Raw genomic sequence first — 19704 nt, 5'->3', positions numbered from 1 at the left:
CGTTCTTCCGCTCTACACCGAACTCATCGACATCCTCAAATTCCTGAAGACACGGCGACGGAGAATTGCGCATGTCTATCAAGCAGCTATAGACAAGCTTTCGGAGTATCTTAATAAGGCGAAGCGGACGCCTATGTATGCTTTTGCCATGGGTATGCGAATCTATCGTGCACCCGAGTACTGCTGGTACTGACAAACCTGGAATTCTTTAGTCATTGACCCTCGCATGAAGTTCGACTGGCTTCGCAGGAATACTGACCCTTTCGAATTCAACAAGATCAAAGCCGGAATCCGCCAAACGGTGAGTCCTCGGTCACACTTATAGTATACAGTGTGCCTGATTTCGTTACTCGTCATCGCAGCTTCTACGGTTTCAGCGGGATGTGCGCCAGCGGCGTAAAGCAGTCGACTCCTCGACCGTTGAACTTGGCTCGGATCGAATCGCAAACGCCTCACTCGGCACCTCGGATGGCGCGAACGAAGACCTTCAAGTAGGCAGTGGCATGGAACGTCTCCGGAAGCGTCGTCGACTGGAGGAGGCGGCTTCCTCCTCGTCGTGCACGTCCACAGCGTCGAGCAGCGGCAGCTGTCCAAACCAGGACGCGCGGGCTTCTGCGGAGGAAGAGGAGCGGCGCCGAGCAGCGGAGGAAGCGGAAAATGAGAGAGAAGTGGACGCACAGATGGCGAGATATAAGGCGCCGGGCTTCTGCCTGAAGCGGACCCACGCTGGTGCGTCAACAGGAAGTTCAACCTGCTTCTTTCTGGCAGGTATGATTGGTCACTTCATGTGTAGTGCGATGTATATGCTGACGAGCGCGATTTAGGACCACGAACACGGCGATCTCTCGCTGTGGTGGCGGGCTGCGATGGATATCCTTCCAGTACAAGCCTCGTCTGTCCCATGCGAGCGCGTCTTCTCCTCGAGCAAGTTGACCGACGACCTCACGCGCACGAGACTCAGCCCGACGATGATGGAGATGCTCCAACTCGTCAAGTACACTTTACACCAGCAAGAGTTGAACTTCACCGATGGGTTCGTGGCTACCGAGGAGGAATGCGTGACGCTTGGCCTTAGCGAGGAGGATTCGCAGCAACTGCGCACGTTGTTTGCGCAGGGCAAGTATGCCGAAATTCAGCAGCTTACGATCGGGACCTGGGGCAGTTCATCAGCGGAGGGGCCGCACAATGTCGAGGACGCTGCTCTGGATTATGGTTTGTACCGCTTGCTTGACCCTCAGAGTCGAATGGAGTTCCTGAATATAGCAGAGTAAATACAATACATATACATTACAGGCATAATTCGATGCAGGGCACGACTGAGAGAGGCATACTACAGCTCTGGGATGAGCAGTACTGCAGCTGTTGGTATACATGCGCGCTGATTTCTCCGCAAGGGCGACTCGACTCGACCGAGTCGATCACGAGGCGTGACTCGAGCGCACTCAGGTCGCACCTCGTGGTCGACTTGGATTGGACTCAAACTCGACTCACGGCAACACTGGCAGTGTTGACTTCGCACACGCGAGACAGGCATCTCACGCCGAACGTGGCGTCGCAATCTACGCGTGATGTGCTCATTCCGCCCCACTTGAGAGCTGTGTCTGGTGAGAGTCAGTAGGTCGGGGTATGAGTTTGAGCTTCGAGATTGTGGATACTCTACTCTAATCTCCAATCGTAGAAGGGCCAGAGATGAGAACAATCGCATCCCTCATCTCACGCATGCTGTGACGACGCACCGGGCGAGTGTGTCTGTCGTAAAGTGAGCCACTCGCTCTTCGAGCGCGGCCGCGTCACCTTGCCCCGTTTGTATTCACCGCAAATTATTTTCCCGGCACGAATCTCGGCGTAGAAGCCTTTGCGAGGCCGGCAGGCCTCTCTGCAGCTAACGGAGAGCAATGAATATCTTTGATCAGATCCATTGAAGGTCTTCGCCCGGCGGGTTTGGTCACCCTCGACATGGGCAGTCGCCCACAGCTGCTCCGGTCCTTATTTCCATCCGGGCCCCTACGTTCAACTAGGACGGTATACTGTAAAAAAAACCTCGAATGCGAATCAGCGACACCAGTCTCCGAATTCGTTGAAAAACGACACACCTTGTCAATGAGTTCAGCCAATCAAGGCATCTGATCAAGAGTCTTCCCGCAGTCAAGCACTGTATAACGGGCTTTCCTTGCGACTGGGGCTAGCTTAACCATGACCAGTCAAAGGGGCATGCGGTCCGCAGGGCACGGACAGCTGCAGGACATTGATATCTCACGAGCCCTACCGGTCCGAGTGGCTCCTACACACTCACTCAACGAGCCGCAGGGCTAACCTACGTGTGCGTGTCATGCCCTACTTATACGGACGAGTGCGAGAGGGATGATAAGCCGGGGCTCGTCACAGCGCCGGTCCCGGGCCCCTCGAACTCAAAAGCCTCGATTCTGTTGGATGTCATTCCGAGTGCGCGCCCTCACCTCTTAGTTGCTGCGATGTCCTCTAGGGCCTCGCTCGTACGGAGATGAGGTGGTGAACAATGACTTCCATCATCAAGACAGTACAGCACCGCCGAAATTCGAGTTGTCACGTGGACTGCACGTGGCGGTGCGCGGGACTTCCTGCTCGTCCTTCCAGGCAGCGACTGACTGCATTCCAACCGCGGCCAGGAGGGCCAGTAGAGTGCAAAGGCGTTTCTCAGTGTAAGCACCGATCACAGGTGTCTACTTCGGTCTCGACTGACCGAGCTCGCTGGTTCCATTTTGACGAAATCTGGAGACCTGCGTCGTTAAGTTGTTACCAGGTTTTTTTACAGTAAACCGCCCATATCAGTGTCTTCACATGGACGGCCCTGGTAAGACACTTGATAGAGGCAGCGGTCGCGTTCGTATGTGTTGATTGCATGGACTCACCAGTGAGACGCGTCGATTTCGACTGAAATTTGAGACTTGTGTTGCTGATGCGCCTTCGAGGTTGGGTCACATTATACCGCCCATAATAATATACAGCCCATACATATAGGCATGTGCATACCCATTTGAAGAAGATACAAAGTTGTCTTATATTAGTTGTAGTCATTCTCATATGCATGGATGCTGTCGTGGTTCGCCGTACAGTAGGTTTCCTGAGCATGAGGTGCATTGCGACAAACCGCGAGGTTGGAGATATCTGAGGTACTGGACAGGTCATTGCTTGCGCTCGTTACCTCCTTCAGGTCTCCCGCGTGAGATACTTCGTTGCCGGCGCTCCGCATCTCGTCGAGCTTAACCACGTGAGATGATTCGCCGCCTGCGGCCCATATGTCTTCGACTGCGTAAGGTTCATCGTCGTTCGGGGCGGACGTCTCAGCAGAGATGCCCGTGGAAGATACTTCGTCGTCTGTGTTCCACAGCTGGTCGAAGCCGTCTGCGTGGGGTTCATCATCGTCCGGAACGCGTATATCATGGGGAGTGCCTGCTTGAGATACTTCGTTGCTAGCGCTCCAAATTTCGTTGTGACCGACCGCGCGAGCTTCATCGTCGCTCGTGCTGAGCACCCCATTGAGGTCGCCTGCGAGAGGTATTTTCTCGCTTGCGCTCCACCTTGCCTTAGTCTCGCCCATGTTCTGGTCCAGAAGATCCTGAGGACGGGAAAGCTATTGATCGTGCCATCAGACGGAACAGACACCGACGCAGGCACTCACGGGATGCCCCTTCCAGCCTCTGTATCCAACAACCAGCACCAAGGCGATCGTAGACGCAACTGAGAAAAGCCACCAGATATCCCTTTTCGGGGACTTCTCAGGCGAAATCGCGGGTTCTATCACAGGTTGGCGGTTCGCCTTGTATACGACGATCTGCGAGCCCCCTGCGGGACATCCTCCAGCAAGAGCGAGCCAATGCGAATCCAGGAATGTACACGTCTGCCAAGATGCTTAGACTCATAAGTGGCCATGATAAGTTGCTTACTGATGTGAGCTGGATAGGGCCGTCCCGACATTCCAGTTCCTGCAGACACTTCCCAGTCGCGAGATCAAAGACAAGAGCGCGGCCCTCATCAGTGCCTCCTACGAAAACTGAATCCTGCTGGGATAACAAAGGACGTTTCGCCAGGAGCGTCAGGCATGGACCAGAGGCAAATGCCCTAATGGCCTTCCCGTCAACTAGACTGATGAGTTCGTATCTAGAGCCAGTGTGCGCCACGAAATGGCTACCAGATTGCAACATCGCGATGGATGCCCTGGTTCAGCGTCATTGGCATGTTGCAGCTCAAATTATGGTCACTCACATTGTTTCTGGTCCCCGGATCACATTAGCGACACGTTCACCATCCCCGTCTAGTCGTACACTTGGCCATGGAGCCTGGGTCAGATGCCGGCACACGGATGCAACCCATTGCTACTCACATTCCACCACCCTGATAGGCAAACACGACTAGATCGCGGAAATCGAAATCCGTTGTTGATGGCAATTGAGGGTTCGCGAAGCTTACGCTCTTGGGCAGGAAGTTCGGATCGTCCAGCTTGACTGAGAACATCGCGTCCGCATCAAAGCCTTTTGACCTCAGCTTGAGTATCGTGATGGTGCCATCCGAGCATGCTACCGCAACGAGGGTGGAATGGGCATCTTTGGAAAGAAGGGCCTTGCTGATCGCGATATCTGTCACTTCCGCCTGAAGTTTGATTGGCGGAGAGACAGTGATTGCTTCCTGAATGTCCAGCGTCATGCCAATGACTGTCACGCCTGAGATAGTTGACTCACCACACATTCTCCCTTCATGTGCCAAAGATGCACCTCGCCATGGAAGGTTCCGATGACGAGGGAATATACATCCCGATCTTGTCTTTGGAAGAAGGCGCATTGGATGGATGTGATAATGGGTTTGACGCCAGGCTGAGTTGGAATGCTGACGGGTGTGTGGCCTCGATCCAGGCTGCGAATACACACTTGCGTGCGTGCTGATGTCTATTAGAGACCGATACTTGTGATTGAGACACAGTGGCTCACCCGCTGCGACAACGAAACGTCCATCGGGAGACATGGCCAGAGCGGTTGCAGGTTCCTTCAGGCCTTCGATGGTGACGATGTGCTCAAACGAGATGTATTCATCCTTCCCTTCACTCGCGAGCCGGTGCGATGGTTCCAGGAAAGTCGACGACATCGTGATAGAGAGAGAAGAGAGAAAACTCGGATGCCAAAGGGTGATGATGCTGGTCAAAGAAAGGAACACAACGTGTCCGAGAAACACAGCAACTCCGGCAGGCGCCGAGCTATTCAGAAAGGGGCTTTGTATAAAGTCTTACTCTTTGGCGGTCTTTCCAGCGACGTATTCGCAATGGATAGATTGTGTTCTCACCTACATTTATACGTGTTGACCGCCGTTTCAGTCTTCTTCACTCACCGTCCCATGTCCGACCAAACTTGCTTCCTGCACATGGAGATATACCTCCCTAATGGTGGAGGGGATATGCCTCTCCACCTGAAACCTATCCCAAGCTCGCCTATTGTCACGCGCAAGTCTGGGAGCCGGGCCCGACCCAGGCCATATCCGTCTCCTTCCTTCCAGAGCGGGAGTCGTGATGGGAACTCAGTGGCCGACTCGTTACCGAATACGCTTAACCCTGCGCAGGGGGGCAGATTCTCCACTAGCGGCATGGCTGTGACACAGGCTTCCGTAGTTGGACAGAATGCTAGTGGAGACGTAGATCAGACATCTCACATACCTACCCACATCGACGACGACGACGGACTAATCCCTGCGCCACCTGGGGAGCCAGGGCGCCCCAGCTCTGGTGGTTATAGCCTGCAGGCCACACTAGAGGATCTGGGATGGACCAAGAAAGACATCCGATACGTGAGGGTACGATACACCATCGGCGGCATGGCTTGAGGCTAACAAAGTATCACAACCCTTAGAACTGGGTTAATGGGGAAGTTGACAATAACTTTCATCCCTTACGCACCTTTGAGGCGCAAAACACGACATTACAGGAAATGTACGGGAAGGTGAGTGAATTGCCAACATGCAACCAGACAACTAACAATACTTGAAGCTGAGAGAGGACGGGGGGGTATCATTCCTTGTCAGGTATCGTGATTATTGGCCAGCCCGCGAGATGGCACGCACAAGATTATCGTACAATCGGAAAAAGGTGAAGAGGATGTTGGGAGATCGAGCGCTGCAGCTGGAAATGGAAGGCAACCAACGTGACTAGCCACAGAGGACAGATGCTGTAAATGAGTCTTACCTGTGCACAGTGCGACGTTCACAGATCGCAAGGCGCAATCTATTCAACCTATGCTCGCTGAGTCTTAGCGCTTGTTACTGATTGCATATCTCGCCGAAGGACCGGAAGATATCCGCCGCGCTATACTCACACTCGAGAGCAAGCTCAACTCACGCACATACTATAGCTATATCATTTCTCACGTAGAAACACCCGCAGCACTCACGAGAAACGGGTAGGGACGTGAAGATTGTCGGAGGTAGAGACTTCTCGAGTGCATATTCCGCCGCGCAATCCACCTGGTCCGCTCGGAGCAAGCGCAAGAAACAAGGACAAGGCCCGGCCGTCTGCGAGGTAATCTACACGTGACAGATCCGTCACCACGTGCCAGCCCGCATGTTCTGAACTCAATGAACATTAGAGAAGCCCCAGCTCCGTCACTTGCAGATTTTGCCTTGATCATAGCTTTGGACTGCTGATTTTTGAGTGCCAAAGTACATGTCAGTCGAGGCATTCACACCGTAATATTGTACGAAGTCCATAAAACTTAGGAATGGCTGTATAGTACGACAAGAAAACGATGTTCAGTTCATACACCAGCATATCGCTCAGTCCCTCTTAGCTAAGTGTCTGAGTTTGATCACCTGTGGGCGATGCGTACGGCTATCCTGACCCCGCCGCGAAAGCACTCATCGGGAAGCCTGCTTCGCAGGCAGTTGTCAAACTTGGTGGGGACGTGCTCGCGCTCGAGCGTGTTTGACGAAGCGGGAGGGAGTACAATGACCCTTATCGCGACAATAACGGCGCAGAACATGATCTTTCTGATAATGTAGCTTCCAAGGAGGAAGAATTGCGCCTTGACGAACGCCCCCACCAACACCTCGCGATATACGCGTGGGTCGAACACATGTCCTACCGGGAGACGGACCAGGCAATGCGTCCTCGCGAGCTTCTTGAATACAGCGCGCCCAGCCGCAGACTGTCCATCATGAAGGTCGCGCAGGGTGCGAGGGTTCCTGGATGTCGCCACCTCTCTGCGGGCCGCGGTCGACGGGCTGCGAGATACACTGTCACCGTTCCATATAGGAAAGGCTACACAATGTACATCTACAACAGAGATGTCCAGACTTGACGCTATTGGTGTAAGCAGTGAGGTACCGCGCGTTTAGGGAGGAGAACGAAGAGCGAGGATAATCATGATCACGCACCACTGGACCCCGCGGCGGTCGCAACCTGTCGCTGGCATACTGTCCGGTCTGCGCAGCCTAAGCGCAATTTACAAGGAGAGAGAGGTGGATGTAAGTGGGAGGAGGGGACGAGCGACGAGCGCTGATGAGCGGTCGCGGAAGTGACGGTCTCACGCGGCCCGAGGCTCTCAACTCAACCGCAACTCACCGGCACTTCTTGTTCGCGCAATCTACACGTGACCTTGATCACCAGGCCGTCACAGGTCCCACTCCGTCTTCGTCCTGTCGCGTATCGCCAGTCTTCCGAGCATCAGCACGCGTAATTAGAGGCGACTTACCATGAGTGTTCGCCTTCACAGTCCGAACATGCAGCTCAGACGCGCGCCGCCCGACGAACCGGGGCTCACGAGGCAATCTACACGCATCGACTGTCTCTGCCGCGCGCCGGTTGACCGTCCTCCCACTCAGCCATTGAGGGCCATGGCAGGGAAGTTCCTCCAGGGCATTTTCCCTTCAGCGGTGCAAGCCAAGGATGTGCTTGTGTGTCATCAGCAGTAGAATTACGGAAAACGCTGCCGGTAAACAAAACGCCTGACGGGCTGACGAGGATGCTGTGCTTGGCTTTCGTCCAGCAAAGCAGACAGACCTGCAGTCCCTCTGCCGAGCCTAGACGTTCTCCGTGGTTTCCCTCATGTTCGGCCACAGCGTTACGAGGCATCGTCGAGTGAGGCTCATTCAGGAAACTACTGAAGATCCGACGCCGGTGCTCTTCCCGACTACATATACACGTGAAACATCAGAATGGCCAATCCAGGTGCACAGGATTGACGAGGTACAACCCGAACGGTACAACATCTTACTCCTGGTCGACGAAATCTAACCGCCTGTTAGCCCGAGATCACGTTCACTGTAATGCACTCACCCTTTAAGTCAATAAGCTCGAAGGCCGACTCTATGTCAATTCGACACGCAACTTTGCGGAACTCGTCTTCCGCGATCCATGCCTGGTTGAAGCATGCCAACGGAACGTTCTTTGGAACTTGCCGCAGCGCTGTTGGAGGTTGTCCGGTGCGGATCCTTGCCATCCTGGGTGCACCGGACTGGCTGAATATCTGACGTTCCCTCGTCGGCAGCGTGTCGATGAACTCGAAAAGCTCAGTCAAGGCGGGCGCGCGCCAAGGTAGTGTTGCGACTTTCTTGACCCTCTTGTAATTCGGATCGTCCTCGGGAAGATCCTCTTCGTCGGACATTCCTTCGTGGCCCAGATATACAAGTGTCTGGAGCATGTAGCGCGCCAGGCTACAGATCCGCCTGTCGTTTAGCATCATACCTGCCTCAAGATAACCGGAGGCCAAGGCACTGCGACCGGCAGCTTTCTAAAAATCCGCTGAGTCAGTTCGCGCTATGAATCCATGCAATGAGTCCTCACATAATGGCGATTTGAGTTGTTGGCGGAGGCCAAGGTCCTTTCCATTCTCGCCCCCGCAATCCGTGCGATGAAGGCCTCCCGCGATTCGCCAGGGCGACATTGGATCTTCATCCAGTCGCTGATAATGTCGTAGATCCTGCCGGCGATGTACCGGAACCAGTCCCGCCTCCGCCAGAGTCCATAACGATCGAGAGCGCGACTAGCGACTTTGTCGACATAATGCGCCAACTTCGTGATCAGCATATGGTTGTACTGATGCGCTATAGTGTCTGCGGTAGACAAGCCACTGTCGCGGTAGAGGGCGAAATTACGGGGGTCAATGTCTTCTTCGCCTGAAATGACTGCCTGGAGCTTGGCCTGCGAAACACTCGGCACTAGATGTGCGAATTGCATCTCGCGTCGCATAGCAGGTTCCTGTCCCATCAGGCCTTGGAGCAGGATCTCGCGAACAAGAGCCTGGACCTCTGAATCAGTTGCACCCGGGTTTGAGCCGAAAGCGCCCACACCTTTTTTTCTCTATTCCGTTGTTGCATAGCGCGGTCCTGATTTCCTTTGATAAGAAACTCGCCTGCATACTGATGCTTCAAACGTACAGCCGCAGGACCATTTTGGGGCTCTGGTAAGCCATCTTTCTCCCCATCGGAATTTGCGCCAGTCACGCTTGACTTTAGAGAGTTTGAGAAGTTTGCAAACGATTTGAGAAAGCAAATCTTACAGGTAGAGGCAAGTCAATCTTCCTGGAATCGGGTACCTCTGGTTGGATAGCATGTGGCAACCTCCGCTTGCCGTGTCCATTGCCTCTAGTTGCATGAAGATTGATCTAAGTGACGTTCATATCATCGACACACGGTGTGCAAGACCACTGACCTGCTCCTGCCTCTTTGGCGTCAGCAAAGGCACGAACATGCCAGGATCGGCCCGAGCTCGAGACAAAGAAAGACCCCTTGTCATGAACATCGCCGTCTGCACATCGGATCTCAGTGACTCTGAGTATGAGCCGATTTGAAGGCGGCCAGGTCCAGCAAAACCCTATACCGGAGATTAGTGTTTCAGTGAGAATATAGTCCGCCCAACAACTAACCTGCGCCGTTGAGGAAGCCATGGATGTACCGGCAGAGTTGACATCCCCTGAAGTTGTGGTAACGCGTGAGGGTCCAGCGCCTACGATTCCGTCAGATTGACATTGAAAATGCAAGCTGTACGCGCATGCCTGATGTTGGGCTTCCGTGAGGGTGTAAGTTATGCGGGCCAGAGAGGCCGGGAATCGTCACCGCTTCAGGCGTGTTCGGGAGTACCGGGATGTTATGGCTTCCAGAGCTTACATGTCCTGGCGGCCCTCGGCCCATGCGAAGAGAAGTAGGTGTCTGCTCCACGTAAGAAAAATTTCACTGTCAATGAACACAGGCTTACCGACTGGTAGGTAAGAGCTCCGGTCTCGATTATTCTCGGCGCATCAACCTGCCACATTGATCAGTGACGGGCAATGGACGTAATCAGCCTTGGACACCTGAGGTCTTCCTTGGGGGGCCTATGTATGTTCAGTCAATTGATGACGGGGTACGTGAGGAAAAGTTCAAACCTGGAAAGATTCCGGCATAGCGTTGGGCGAGACCATTCTACGCTGCACGACGGTTGGCTAGTTGAGGAAAATGATGAACTGGACATACCTCGGGCTGACAAGGCGTTCACGTCCAGAAATTGATGAAAAGTTCTCTCAGGGAATAGAAGAAAGATATTACCGTATCGTGTGTTGAGCTCTAGTGCAGAGATTAGTCACAACAGTTTACGCGGCAAGAGTCGCTCTCACAAGGCCTTGGTCGTAGTTTCTGGCCCCTGCCTGAGCTGGCATAGCCTGTGGAGGTTCCGTAAGTGAGATGTGGGGGGATAGTGCGTCACAACTGGAAGCTGCCACCACTGGTTTGCACCAGATACGGCGGTGCGTCTCCGTGTCCCGCCTAGAGAATTATGTCTCGTCGCAGGTACCCCACGCCAGATCGAACTCGTCGAGGGCAATACTCACTCCGCGCTGCTGAGTACGAACGAGGTTCTGGAGTGATGGTTATGTATACAATAGTGGCTGAGGCATAGTTGACCCACTGAGCGCTGCGTCATGGAGCGCGGAAGGCTCCCCGCTTGGTCCGGCTGCGATACTGGTGGTTAGATGAAGCCAGCTGTTGGAACCTGTCCGGCCTACCGTGCGCGCATTTCCCAGTGTCTGGCAAACAAGTGTTATCCGAGATCGTCACATTCAGGATGGTATCGTGACTCACCCGTTCACGTTCATACAGGCGCTGGCAGAGTAAGTGAGGCGGATGGACGGAGATGACTGACGACTGACCTGCTCCCAACGATCCAGAGACTGTAGGACATGAAGGTGAGCGACACGCTGCGGAATGAAAACACACCTCTTGTCGGGATTGAAATTCGGTCTGGAGGATATATGTCAGTGCGAGGAATGGCATGGTTGTTACCGAAGGTTGATTTACCGTCCAAGCTTCTTGCTGCTCCCTCTATATGGAAAAAGATGAGAGATACTCATTGTTGCATGCGAAACTACTACTCACGTTACCCTCTGATCGGTTGTGTTCCCATTGCTGCGGAATGCATTGAGGAAAGTTAGGTAAATCACGCTTAATGGTCGAACCTCCATATCTTCAGCGAGCGCCTACGATACCGCGGGTGAGAACGAGGCCAGGCCAGTGCATCTGCGTACGTACAAGTTGTCCAATTTCAAGGGCCTTATATCAGCAATGATGAGTAGCAGACACAGACATATCACGAAAACATCACCTGCTGACTCTCACTAACATCCTGCAAGACAAGATCGGGGTCAGTATTGACTCACCGGTTGCTTTCCGCACTCACCGCCTGCAACACCGCGAGCGCCTCGAGGACAATAAGCAATGCCAGACTTAACTCCATCGCTAGATCACATACTGTTTCTCTTTGCCGGAGTTCCTGTACTCAACTCTTCAGACCAGTTATAGGTGTTGATGAAGGAATTACTGCTCACTTCAGTGCTCGCGTCAATGGTCTGGAAGTGGTGAGATTGACAGGCCGGGGGGCAGAGAAGATACTCACACGGCGTTCTTCAGCAAGTTCCTGGCGAGCAGTTTGTGAATACTAGGAAAACATATGATGAAGATGCGGTACGCACGGACTCGCGATGCTGGATAGCCTGTTGGCAATGTCCATGAAGTGCACTCAAGGGTGGACGAGGCCCACTTACCGCCTCCCTGTTGTTGAAAGACTTCGGGTCATAGCCACGGTTAGCTCAGGCCCAGCGTCTGCTGATACCGCTTACCGCCTCCGACTGTTCCGCGTCCTGACCGCCTTAGATCAGCAGCGCGTCGCGACTGCGCCGTTCTGCACTCACCGTCCTACGCTGCCCGATGATCTGCGAAAGGAAACGTTCAGACTGACCAGAGACCTGGGTGGCGCGGTTCACCGTCTCGCGCTGAGTGAGGGCCTGTGCATTAAGGATGCGGTTAGCTCAGACCCAGCGTCTGCGCATACCGCTCACCGCCTCCGCCTCTTCCGCGTCCTGACCGCCTCAGATCAGCAGCGTGTCGTGACTGCGCCGCTCTGCACTCACCGTCCTGCGCTGCCCGATCGTCTGCGAAAGGACACGGTCAGACGGACCAGAGACCTGCGTGACGCGACTCACCGTCTCGCGCTGGGTGAGCGCCTGTGCATTAAGGATGCGGTTAGCTTGGACCCGGCGTCAGCTCATACCGCTTACCGCCTCCGACTCTTGCGCAGTCTGTGGCCTCAGATGAGCAGCGTGTCGTGACTGCGCCGCTCTGCACTCACCGTCGTACGCTGCCCGATGGCCTGCGAAAGGACACAGTCAGACGGAACAGAGACCTAGGTGACGCGGCTCACCGTCTCGCGCTGGGCGAGGGCCTGCGCATTGTGGATGCGATTAGCTCAGACCCTGCGTCTGCTCATACCGCTCACCGCCTCCGCCTCTTCCGCGTCCTGACCGCCTCAGATCAGCAGCGTGTCGTGACTGCGCCGCTCTGCACTCACCGTCCTGCGCTGCCCGATCGTCTGCGAAAGGACACGGTCAGACGGACCAGAGACCTGGGTGACGCGGCTCACCGTCTCGCGCTGGGTGAGCGCCTGTGCATTCAGGATGCGGTTAGCTCGGACCCGGCGTCTGCTCATACCGCTCACCGCCTCCGACTCTTCCGCAGTCTGTGACCTCAGATGAGCAACGTGTCGCGGCTGCGCCGCTCTGCACTCACCGTCCTACGCTGCCCGATCGTCTGCGAAAGGACACGGTCAGACGGAACAGAGACCTGGGTGGCGCGGCTCACCGTCTCGCGCTGGGCGAGGGCCTGCGCATTGTGGATGCGATTAGCTCAGACCCTGCGTCTGCTCATACCGCTCACCGCCTCCGCCTCTTCCGCGTCCTGACCGCCTCAGATCAGCAGCGTGTCGTGACTGCGCCGCTCTGCACTCACCGTCCTGCGCTGCCCGATCGTCTGCGAAAGGACACGGTCAGACGGACCAGAGACCTGGGTGACGCGGCTCACCGTCTCGCGCTGGGTGAGCGCCTGTGCATTCAGGATGCGGTTAGCTCGGACCCGGCGTCTGCTCATACCGCTCACCGCCTCCGACTCTTCCGCAGTCTGTGACCTCAGATGAGCAACGTGTCGCGGCTGCGCCGCTCTGCACTCACCGTCCTACGCTGCCCGATCGTCTGCGAAAGGACACGGTCAGACGGAACAGAGACCTGGGTGGCGCGGCTCACCGTCTCGCGCTGGGCGAGGGCCTGCGCATTGTGGATGCGATTAGCTCAGACCCTGCGTCTGCTCATACCGCTCACCGCCTCCGACTCTTCCGCGTCCTGACCGCCTTAGATCAGCAGCGCGTCGCGACTGCGCCGTTCTGCACTCACCGTCCTACGCTGCCCGATGATCTGCGAAAGGAAACGTTCAGACGGACCAGAGACCAGGGTGGCGCGGCTCACCGTCTCGCGCTGAGTGAGGGCCTGTGCATTAAGGATGCGGTTAGCTCAGACCCAGCGTCTGCGCATACCGCTCACCGCCTCCGCCTCTTCCGCGTCCTGACCGCCTCAGATCAGCAGCGTGTCGTGACTGCGCCGCTCTGCACTCACCGTCCTGCGCTGCCTGATGGTCTGCGAAAGGACACGGTCAGACGGAACAGAGACCTGGGTGACGCGGCTCACCGTCTCGCGCTGAGTGAGCGCCTGTGCATTAAGCATGCGGTTAGCTCGGACCCAGCGTTTGCGCATACCGCTCACCGCCTCCGACTCTTCCGCAGTCTGTGACCTCAGATGAGCAACGTGTCGCGACTGCGCCGCTCTGCACTCACCGTCCTGCGCTGCCCGACCGTCTGCGAAAGGACACGGTCAGACGGACCAGAGACCAGGGTGGCGCGGCTCACCGTCTCGCGCTGGGCGAGGGCCTGCGCATTGTGGATGCGATTAGCTCAGACCCTGCGTCTGCTCATACCGCTCACCGCCTCCGCCTCTTCCGCGTCCTGACCGCCTCAGATCAGCAGCGTGTCGTGACTGCGCCGCTCTGCACTCACCGTCCTGCGCTGCCCGACCGTCTGCGAAAGGACACGGTCAGACGGAACAGGGACCTGCGTGACGCGACTCACCGTCTCGCGCTGGGCGAGGGCCTGCGCATTGTGGATGCGATTAGCTCAGACCCTGCGTCTGCCCAAACCGCTCACCGCCTCCGCCTCTTCCGCGTCCTGACCGCCTCAGATCAGCAGCGTGTCGTGACTGCGCCGCTCTGCACTCACCGTCCTGCGCTGCCCGACCGTCTGCGAAAGGACACGGTCAGACGGACCAGAGACCTGGGTGACGCGACTCACCGTCTCGCGCTGGGCGAGGGCCTGCGCATTGTGGATGCGATTAGCTCAGACCCAGAGTCTGCTCATACCGCTCACCGCCTCCGACTCTTCCGCAGTCTGTGACCTCAGATGAGCAACGTGTCGTGACTGCGCCGCTCTGCACTCACCGTCCTGCGCTGCCCGATCGTCTGCGAAAGGACACGGTCAGACGGACCAGAGACCAGGGTGGCGCGGCTCACCGTCTCGCGCTGAGTGAGGGCCTGTGCATTAAGGATGCGGTTAGCTCAGACCCAGCGTCTGCGCATACCGCTCACCGCCTCCGCCTCTTCCGCGTCCTGACCGCCTCAGATCAGCAGCGTGTCGTGACTGCGCCGCTCTGCACTCACCGTCCTGCGCTGCCTGATGGTCTGCGAAAGGACACGGTCAGACGGAACAGAGACCTGGGTGACGCGGCTCACCGTCTCGCGCTGAGTGAGCGCCTGTGCATTAAGCATGCGGTTAGCTCGGACCCAGCGTTTGCGCATACCGCTCACCGCCTCCGACTCTTCCGCAGTCTGTGACCTCAGATGAGCAACGTGTCGTGACTGCGCCGCTCTGCACTCACCGTCGTACGCTGCCCGATGGCCTGCGAAAGGACAAAGTCAGACCGAACAGAGACCTGGGTGACGCGGCTCACCGTCTCGCGCTGAGTGAGCGCCTGTGCATTAAGCATGCGGTTAGCTCGGACCCAGCGTCTGCGCATACCGCTCACCGCCTCCGCCTGCTTTGCATCCTGAACGCCTTGGATCAGCAGCGAGCTGTCACGCAACTCTCACGTCACTGACCGTTTTGCGCCGCTCAATGGCCTTCGTGAATGGAGTTTCAGCCTTAGCCTCAGCGGGAAAGTGCCGCTCACCGCCTCCATAGCACTGACAACCTGCACGGCGCGATCAAGCTTAGCGACACCGCAAAGTTCTGGGGTTATACTTCAGAGAAATGATGTGCTTACTGCTTCGTGTCCTGGAAGCGTCTAGCGCCGACAGTACCAATGAGTCTGAATCTCCTGAATGTTCTCTCGTCTCACCTCCGCCGCTTCAGCGACAGCCTAGGGTCCATTTCAAACCAAATGCCGTCTCAAAGTCAAAATGCTCACCTCCTCCCGCTGCTGGATGTCCTTCCACAAGATTTCGTCACCTATGTCCACAAAACAGCAGATCTGACTCACCACCTCCTTCTCGTCAAGGACCTTTGCACAGGAGCCACTCTTAGCTGCATCTCGAGGAATTTATGCCATCTGTTCACTCACTTCCTCTCGCTGTCGAATGTTCTTTTCCCACCTTTGGTAAGCACAAAAATCGCAACATATGGAGTGCTCACCTCCTCTTGCATATCTAAGGTCTACCAGCCAGCATTTCCGTCAGCTCACAACTCATTGGCCTTGGTGCTTACGCTTGCCGCAAGTGTTAGGGACTGGGTTAAGCCGAAGTCAACGATGGCTATGTAAATGCACTGCGTGCGCACCTGCTCCCGACGGCTTATGTTCTGCCATGAATGAGCGCATATCAGCGACGTCGGCGGCAGAAATTGCTTGGTCACCTCTCTCCGTTCGTCCGCCTGCAAATTCTGCTCCTGCTGAGCTTGGTTCTGCGTAGCGTGAGCATTGTCGGTATCTTGAGTCTTGTTCCAGATTCACCAATGTCGCTTGTTTGTGTTCCTCCAATAGCTAAGGAAAGGCCCTCATTTTCGTGAGATCCCAAACGCATAATCCGATGCTCACCTTCCCCTCCTGAGCAAGCCGCTGCATGTAGTAAGTACTCGGAGTTTGCTATATGCGGGGAAAGTGAACGTGTGTACCTCCTTCTCCAGCGCGAACGACTGAAGGGATTGATCAACAATCTTCATTGCAGAATGGTCTTGTGAGTGCCTTACAGTCAATGCCTGTATCAGTGCCTTTTGTAGCGGTCAGCTATGTCAATTGGCAATTTTTACACCCATACATCTCCTGAATAACCCGTCACCTGATGCAGAACGATAAGCTTTCATTGTAGGGTAGTGCAGGGAACGAACCAGAGTGATCGAGTCCAGCGTAGCTTTCACTTCCTATTGATTTCCGTTCAGGCACTGCGCGTATACCTCTGCCGGATTGCTCACCGTGTACTGCTGAGTCACGGACTCTATCTTGGCCTTGAGCTCCGCGGTCTCCGTCTGTACACAATCGTCAACTTTCCGCTCACAATGCTTGTTCGACTGACCTCTGTCTTCGTACGGTCGGGTTCATCAACGATTATTGCGCTGTGCCCATCCACGGCATGCCGCGACTCCTGATGACCATGATCAACGTGTTCAGCAAGCAGCTCATCAGACATTGCTACTTGCATGATTCTCGTTTGAAGGGCTCTGAAAGAGACGTAAGCTGAGCGTCGTGTCTCGTCTATCGCTTTGTACCTTTGCTTCGGTCGTTGGCTGTGTCATGCCGTTCGACAAGATCGAAATCTGTCCACACAAATCCCTGAAACGAGACTTGCAGTGACGGCCATCGTGAGCGAGCCTCAAAATCATGGGGCACAAACTCACTTCGATCTTACGGATGTCCGCCGAGTAAGGCGTGCCAGGAAGCGGTACATCCATGCCGGCATCGCTGTCGACCCGTGAAGCTAGCCATTGGAGACTTTGCTCTAAATTTCTGTGCTGAACCTGTATTTGTATCAGATTCATATCTAACTAGAACTAGGAAAAGAATTTCCTCTGCCAAATCATACCTCCCCTGGAGATTCTGGTAGGAAAGGTCGTGATGGGAAGCCTGAGTCTCGAGCCGTGTCTGACGTGTGTTTGAATAGAATTTTAACCAAAAAGAATAATGTCAGGAACCTGAAAGGCCTGTGTCTCCGCCAGTCGCACGGCTTGAATCTGTAAGGAACATGAAATTCAAACAGTGCGCACCAAAGATTGTGAGTTAACTCACCGCCAATTTCTCGGCCACCAGGGTCGAATTTTCAGCCTGATGGTGTGTCAGAGGAGGGCTAAGCGAGTGTTGATTGCGACTGACAAGATATTGTTCTTCCATTTTCTTGTGGACGCGCAGTTGAATCTTGAGTCCGTCCATTTCCTTTTCCACCATTCGAAGCCGTTCCGCGACGTCGCCCTGATTAAGTGATGCAAAGGCGTCACTGGAGACATCACGCATATCAAGCTTGTGCACTGACCTCTCGTGCACGATTGGAAGGTCCAACGTCGGAAGACTGGCGACTTGTGAGCGCACGGGGGGGGGTGAACAGGAGATCGCCTACTGGAATTTCACTACTATTCTCGCGTCGGCGATTGCTACCTCTGGGGTGGTCTTCCCCTGTGGGGCTTGCCGATATCTTTCTTTTCTCAGAAGACATTACTTGTTTAGAACTTGTCAAAAAGCCTGCAGGGATGTAGTCAGACGAAAGAAGACAAAGGCGACGATCCCGGAGGAGGCCGGTTACAAGCCGGTCCGGTCAGATCACCTGACAATCCACGTGGCAAGGGGCAATCTTTTCCTAGCATCCCTGCGGCCGGTGACAGCACAGTAAGAAGGTGCGCTAGCCCACCGGTGTCCAACCACTCTTTGCGCGACGCGCTTTGTGAGGTGTTTTTAATCATGGCTGGTTTGATGCCAAGGTCGAAGTACGGCTAGTGCCGTCCAGTGGGACGTCAGGTGATCGTCCCCTCTCGTCTTTGCCCGACCCGTCATTCCTCCCCTTCCTCCCCCTTCTTTTTGAACGCCTCGCACTTCTCATCCTCACTCTCTGTAATCGCGTTCTCGTATCTGTATCCGTCGTTTAAAAGGGCAGTCAATGTTTGCCCTATTTACGACATGTTTGCTGCACTCGGGTATCGACACATAACCCAGGCAACACTGCCCTACACATCCGTTCACATCTCTCATCCAGCATAGACGCCGGCAATCTACAAGCGCCTCCGAAGATGATCAAACGTGATGCGCCACGCCACAACGTCCGGTCATCGAGGGGCGATCCCATTCGCGCCTCCTTGCGGTCAGCGTCCCCTTCCTTCCTGTGCGCAGAGCGCCCGCCCTCAAGAGCGTCTTCGTCAGATGCCCTTCAGTTGTGCGCCTCGCAGGGTCATCGGCTGATACCTTGCCGGTGATAACTTCGTATCCTTGGCCACCATTCAATTTCCAGCCTGAAGCAATCATTCTCGTCCGGCGTCTTGCATAACTTCCCGTGGGTAAGGCCGAGTATCGTTGACCCGCATAGGTCTCGAGTCGACAATACTATCTGTACCGGAGAAGTTGTCAGCGAAAAATTGTATTTGACTCACAAAGTGAGATGCCACATATGTTGCCTACACGAGGGCAGAGAGAATGTGCATTAACAAGGGAGACGGTCGCATATGAGCGCATACCACTCACCAAGAAACGCATTGACATGCCTGGCTTTCAGCCGGGACACCAACAATGACGGTTAAGCAAGACAGGGCGGACAAGCACTTATTCAGACGAATGAAAGAAAGAACCGAATAATGTGATCTGAATGTCGGGCAATCGTTGGGAAATGTAAGCATGGCCAGGGCTTGGCGAAAGGAAGCCGCATCTTACAGCAAATCATTGTCACACAGAAGCCAAGGCTGCACCGCGATGAACGCCGCAATACGTTCGACTGCGCGGCAGCGAATATATACGCTTCTGCACGTCATTGGACGGCGCTAGACTTCTGAAGCGAACGGCATTAGCGATAAGACATTCCTCATTAGGCAGTTATTGAGTGTTCATCTGTAGATACGTCCATGGCTTAGTTTTGAACTCTCATCGCCGAGGCGGGAGATTGGTCTCCCCCTCGGAGGTCACAACCCGCTACACTTTCGTGCATCGCTGACCGCAGATGTAGCACAGCAACCTTGACGGATGCTGTTAAGCGGTTCGTCTTCCTGCATCGTCCTGTGGGGGTGATGACACATCCCGGATGCCGCGACGGCGCGTACGCACCAATGGAGGGACCATGGCCCGGGGAAGAATGGCCACATCTACGATTTCCGCCAGGGCGGGTGCTGAAGAAGGCGGCCTGCACAACGGCGAGGGTGATGGAAGGATAGAAGGGTGAGACACAAGG

The 19704-nt window shown here is 55.2% G+C and overlaps 4 protein-coding genes across 4 annotated transcripts; 1 reads left to right on the top strand and 3 right to left on the bottom strand.

Moving 5' to 3' along the window:
• Positions 1-3040: 3040 nt before the first annotated feature.
• On the bottom strand, positions 3041-5115 carry SCHCODRAFT_02664037 (uncharacterized protein; the record flags this gene model as incomplete). Its single annotated transcript, XM_003033652.1, has 6 exons — positions 3041-3595; positions 3659-3877; positions 3924-4194; positions 4361-4662; positions 4716-4792; positions 4902-5115. The coding sequence occupies 6 exons, from the start codon at positions 5113-5115 to the stop codon at positions 3041-3043; spliced, it is 1638 nt and encodes a 545-aa protein (XP_003033698.1).
• Positions 5116-5388: 273 nt separating this feature from the next.
• SCHCODRAFT_02491826 (uncharacterized protein) lies at positions 5389-5844 on the top strand (the record flags this gene model as incomplete). The annotated part of the gene is made up of 1 exon (XM_003034211.2): positions 5389-5844. One exon carries the CDS (start codon positions 5389-5391, stop codon positions 5842-5844), a length of 456 nt encoding a protein of 151 aa, XP_003034257.1.
• A 2380-nt stretch (positions 5845-8224) lies between these two features.
• Positions 8225-9899, bottom strand: SCHCODRAFT_01170384 (uncharacterized protein; the record flags this gene model as incomplete). Its single annotated transcript, XM_003033651.2, has 7 exons — positions 8225-8244; positions 8291-8744; positions 8798-9253; positions 9391-9462; positions 9513-9617; positions 9665-9826; positions 9879-9899. 7 exons carry the CDS (start codon positions 9897-9899, stop codon positions 8225-8227), a joined length of 1290 nt encoding a protein of 429 aa, XP_003033697.1.
• A 1006-nt stretch (positions 9900-10905) lies between these two features.
• Positions 10906-17792, bottom strand: SCHCODRAFT_02492740 (uncharacterized protein; the record flags this gene model as incomplete). The annotated part of the gene is made up of 45 exons (XM_050342970.1): positions 10906-10939; positions 10992-11012; positions 11068-11088; positions 11136-11156; positions 11203-11226; positions 11284-11307; positions 11362-11462; positions 11515-11535; positions 11731-11755; positions 11811-11899; positions 11955-11975; positions 12027-12047; positions 12102-12122; positions 12174-12266; positions 12321-12341; positions 13048-13140; positions 13195-13215; positions 13485-13577; positions 13632-13652; positions 13704-13724; positions 13995-14090; positions 14141-14161; positions 14869-14889; positions 14944-14964; positions 15016-15108; positions 15381-15401; positions 15454-15474; positions 15525-15545; positions 15618-15638; positions 15693-15713; positions 15762-15854; positions 15915-15935; positions 15986-16006; positions 16058-16150; positions 16205-16252; positions 16302-16331; positions 16386-16433; positions 16676-16708; positions 16760-16813; positions 16861-16929; positions 17183-17291; positions 17368-17426; positions 17477-17515; positions 17571-17606; positions 17655-17792. 45 exons carry the CDS (start codon positions 17790-17792, stop codon positions 10906-10908), a joined length of 2055 nt encoding a protein of 684 aa, XP_050201530.1.
• Between the last annotated feature and the right edge of the window lie 1912 nt (positions 17793-19704).

This window comes from Schizophyllum commune (genome assembly GCF_000143185.2).
Source record: "Schizophyllum commune H4-8 unplaced genomic scaffold SCHCOscaffold_3, whole genome shotgun sequence".
NCBI classification, from domain to species: domain Eukaryota; kingdom Fungi; phylum Basidiomycota; class Agaricomycetes; order Agaricales; family Schizophyllaceae; genus Schizophyllum; species Schizophyllum commune.
This window is presented reverse-complemented; position numbering and strand designations above follow the sequence as displayed.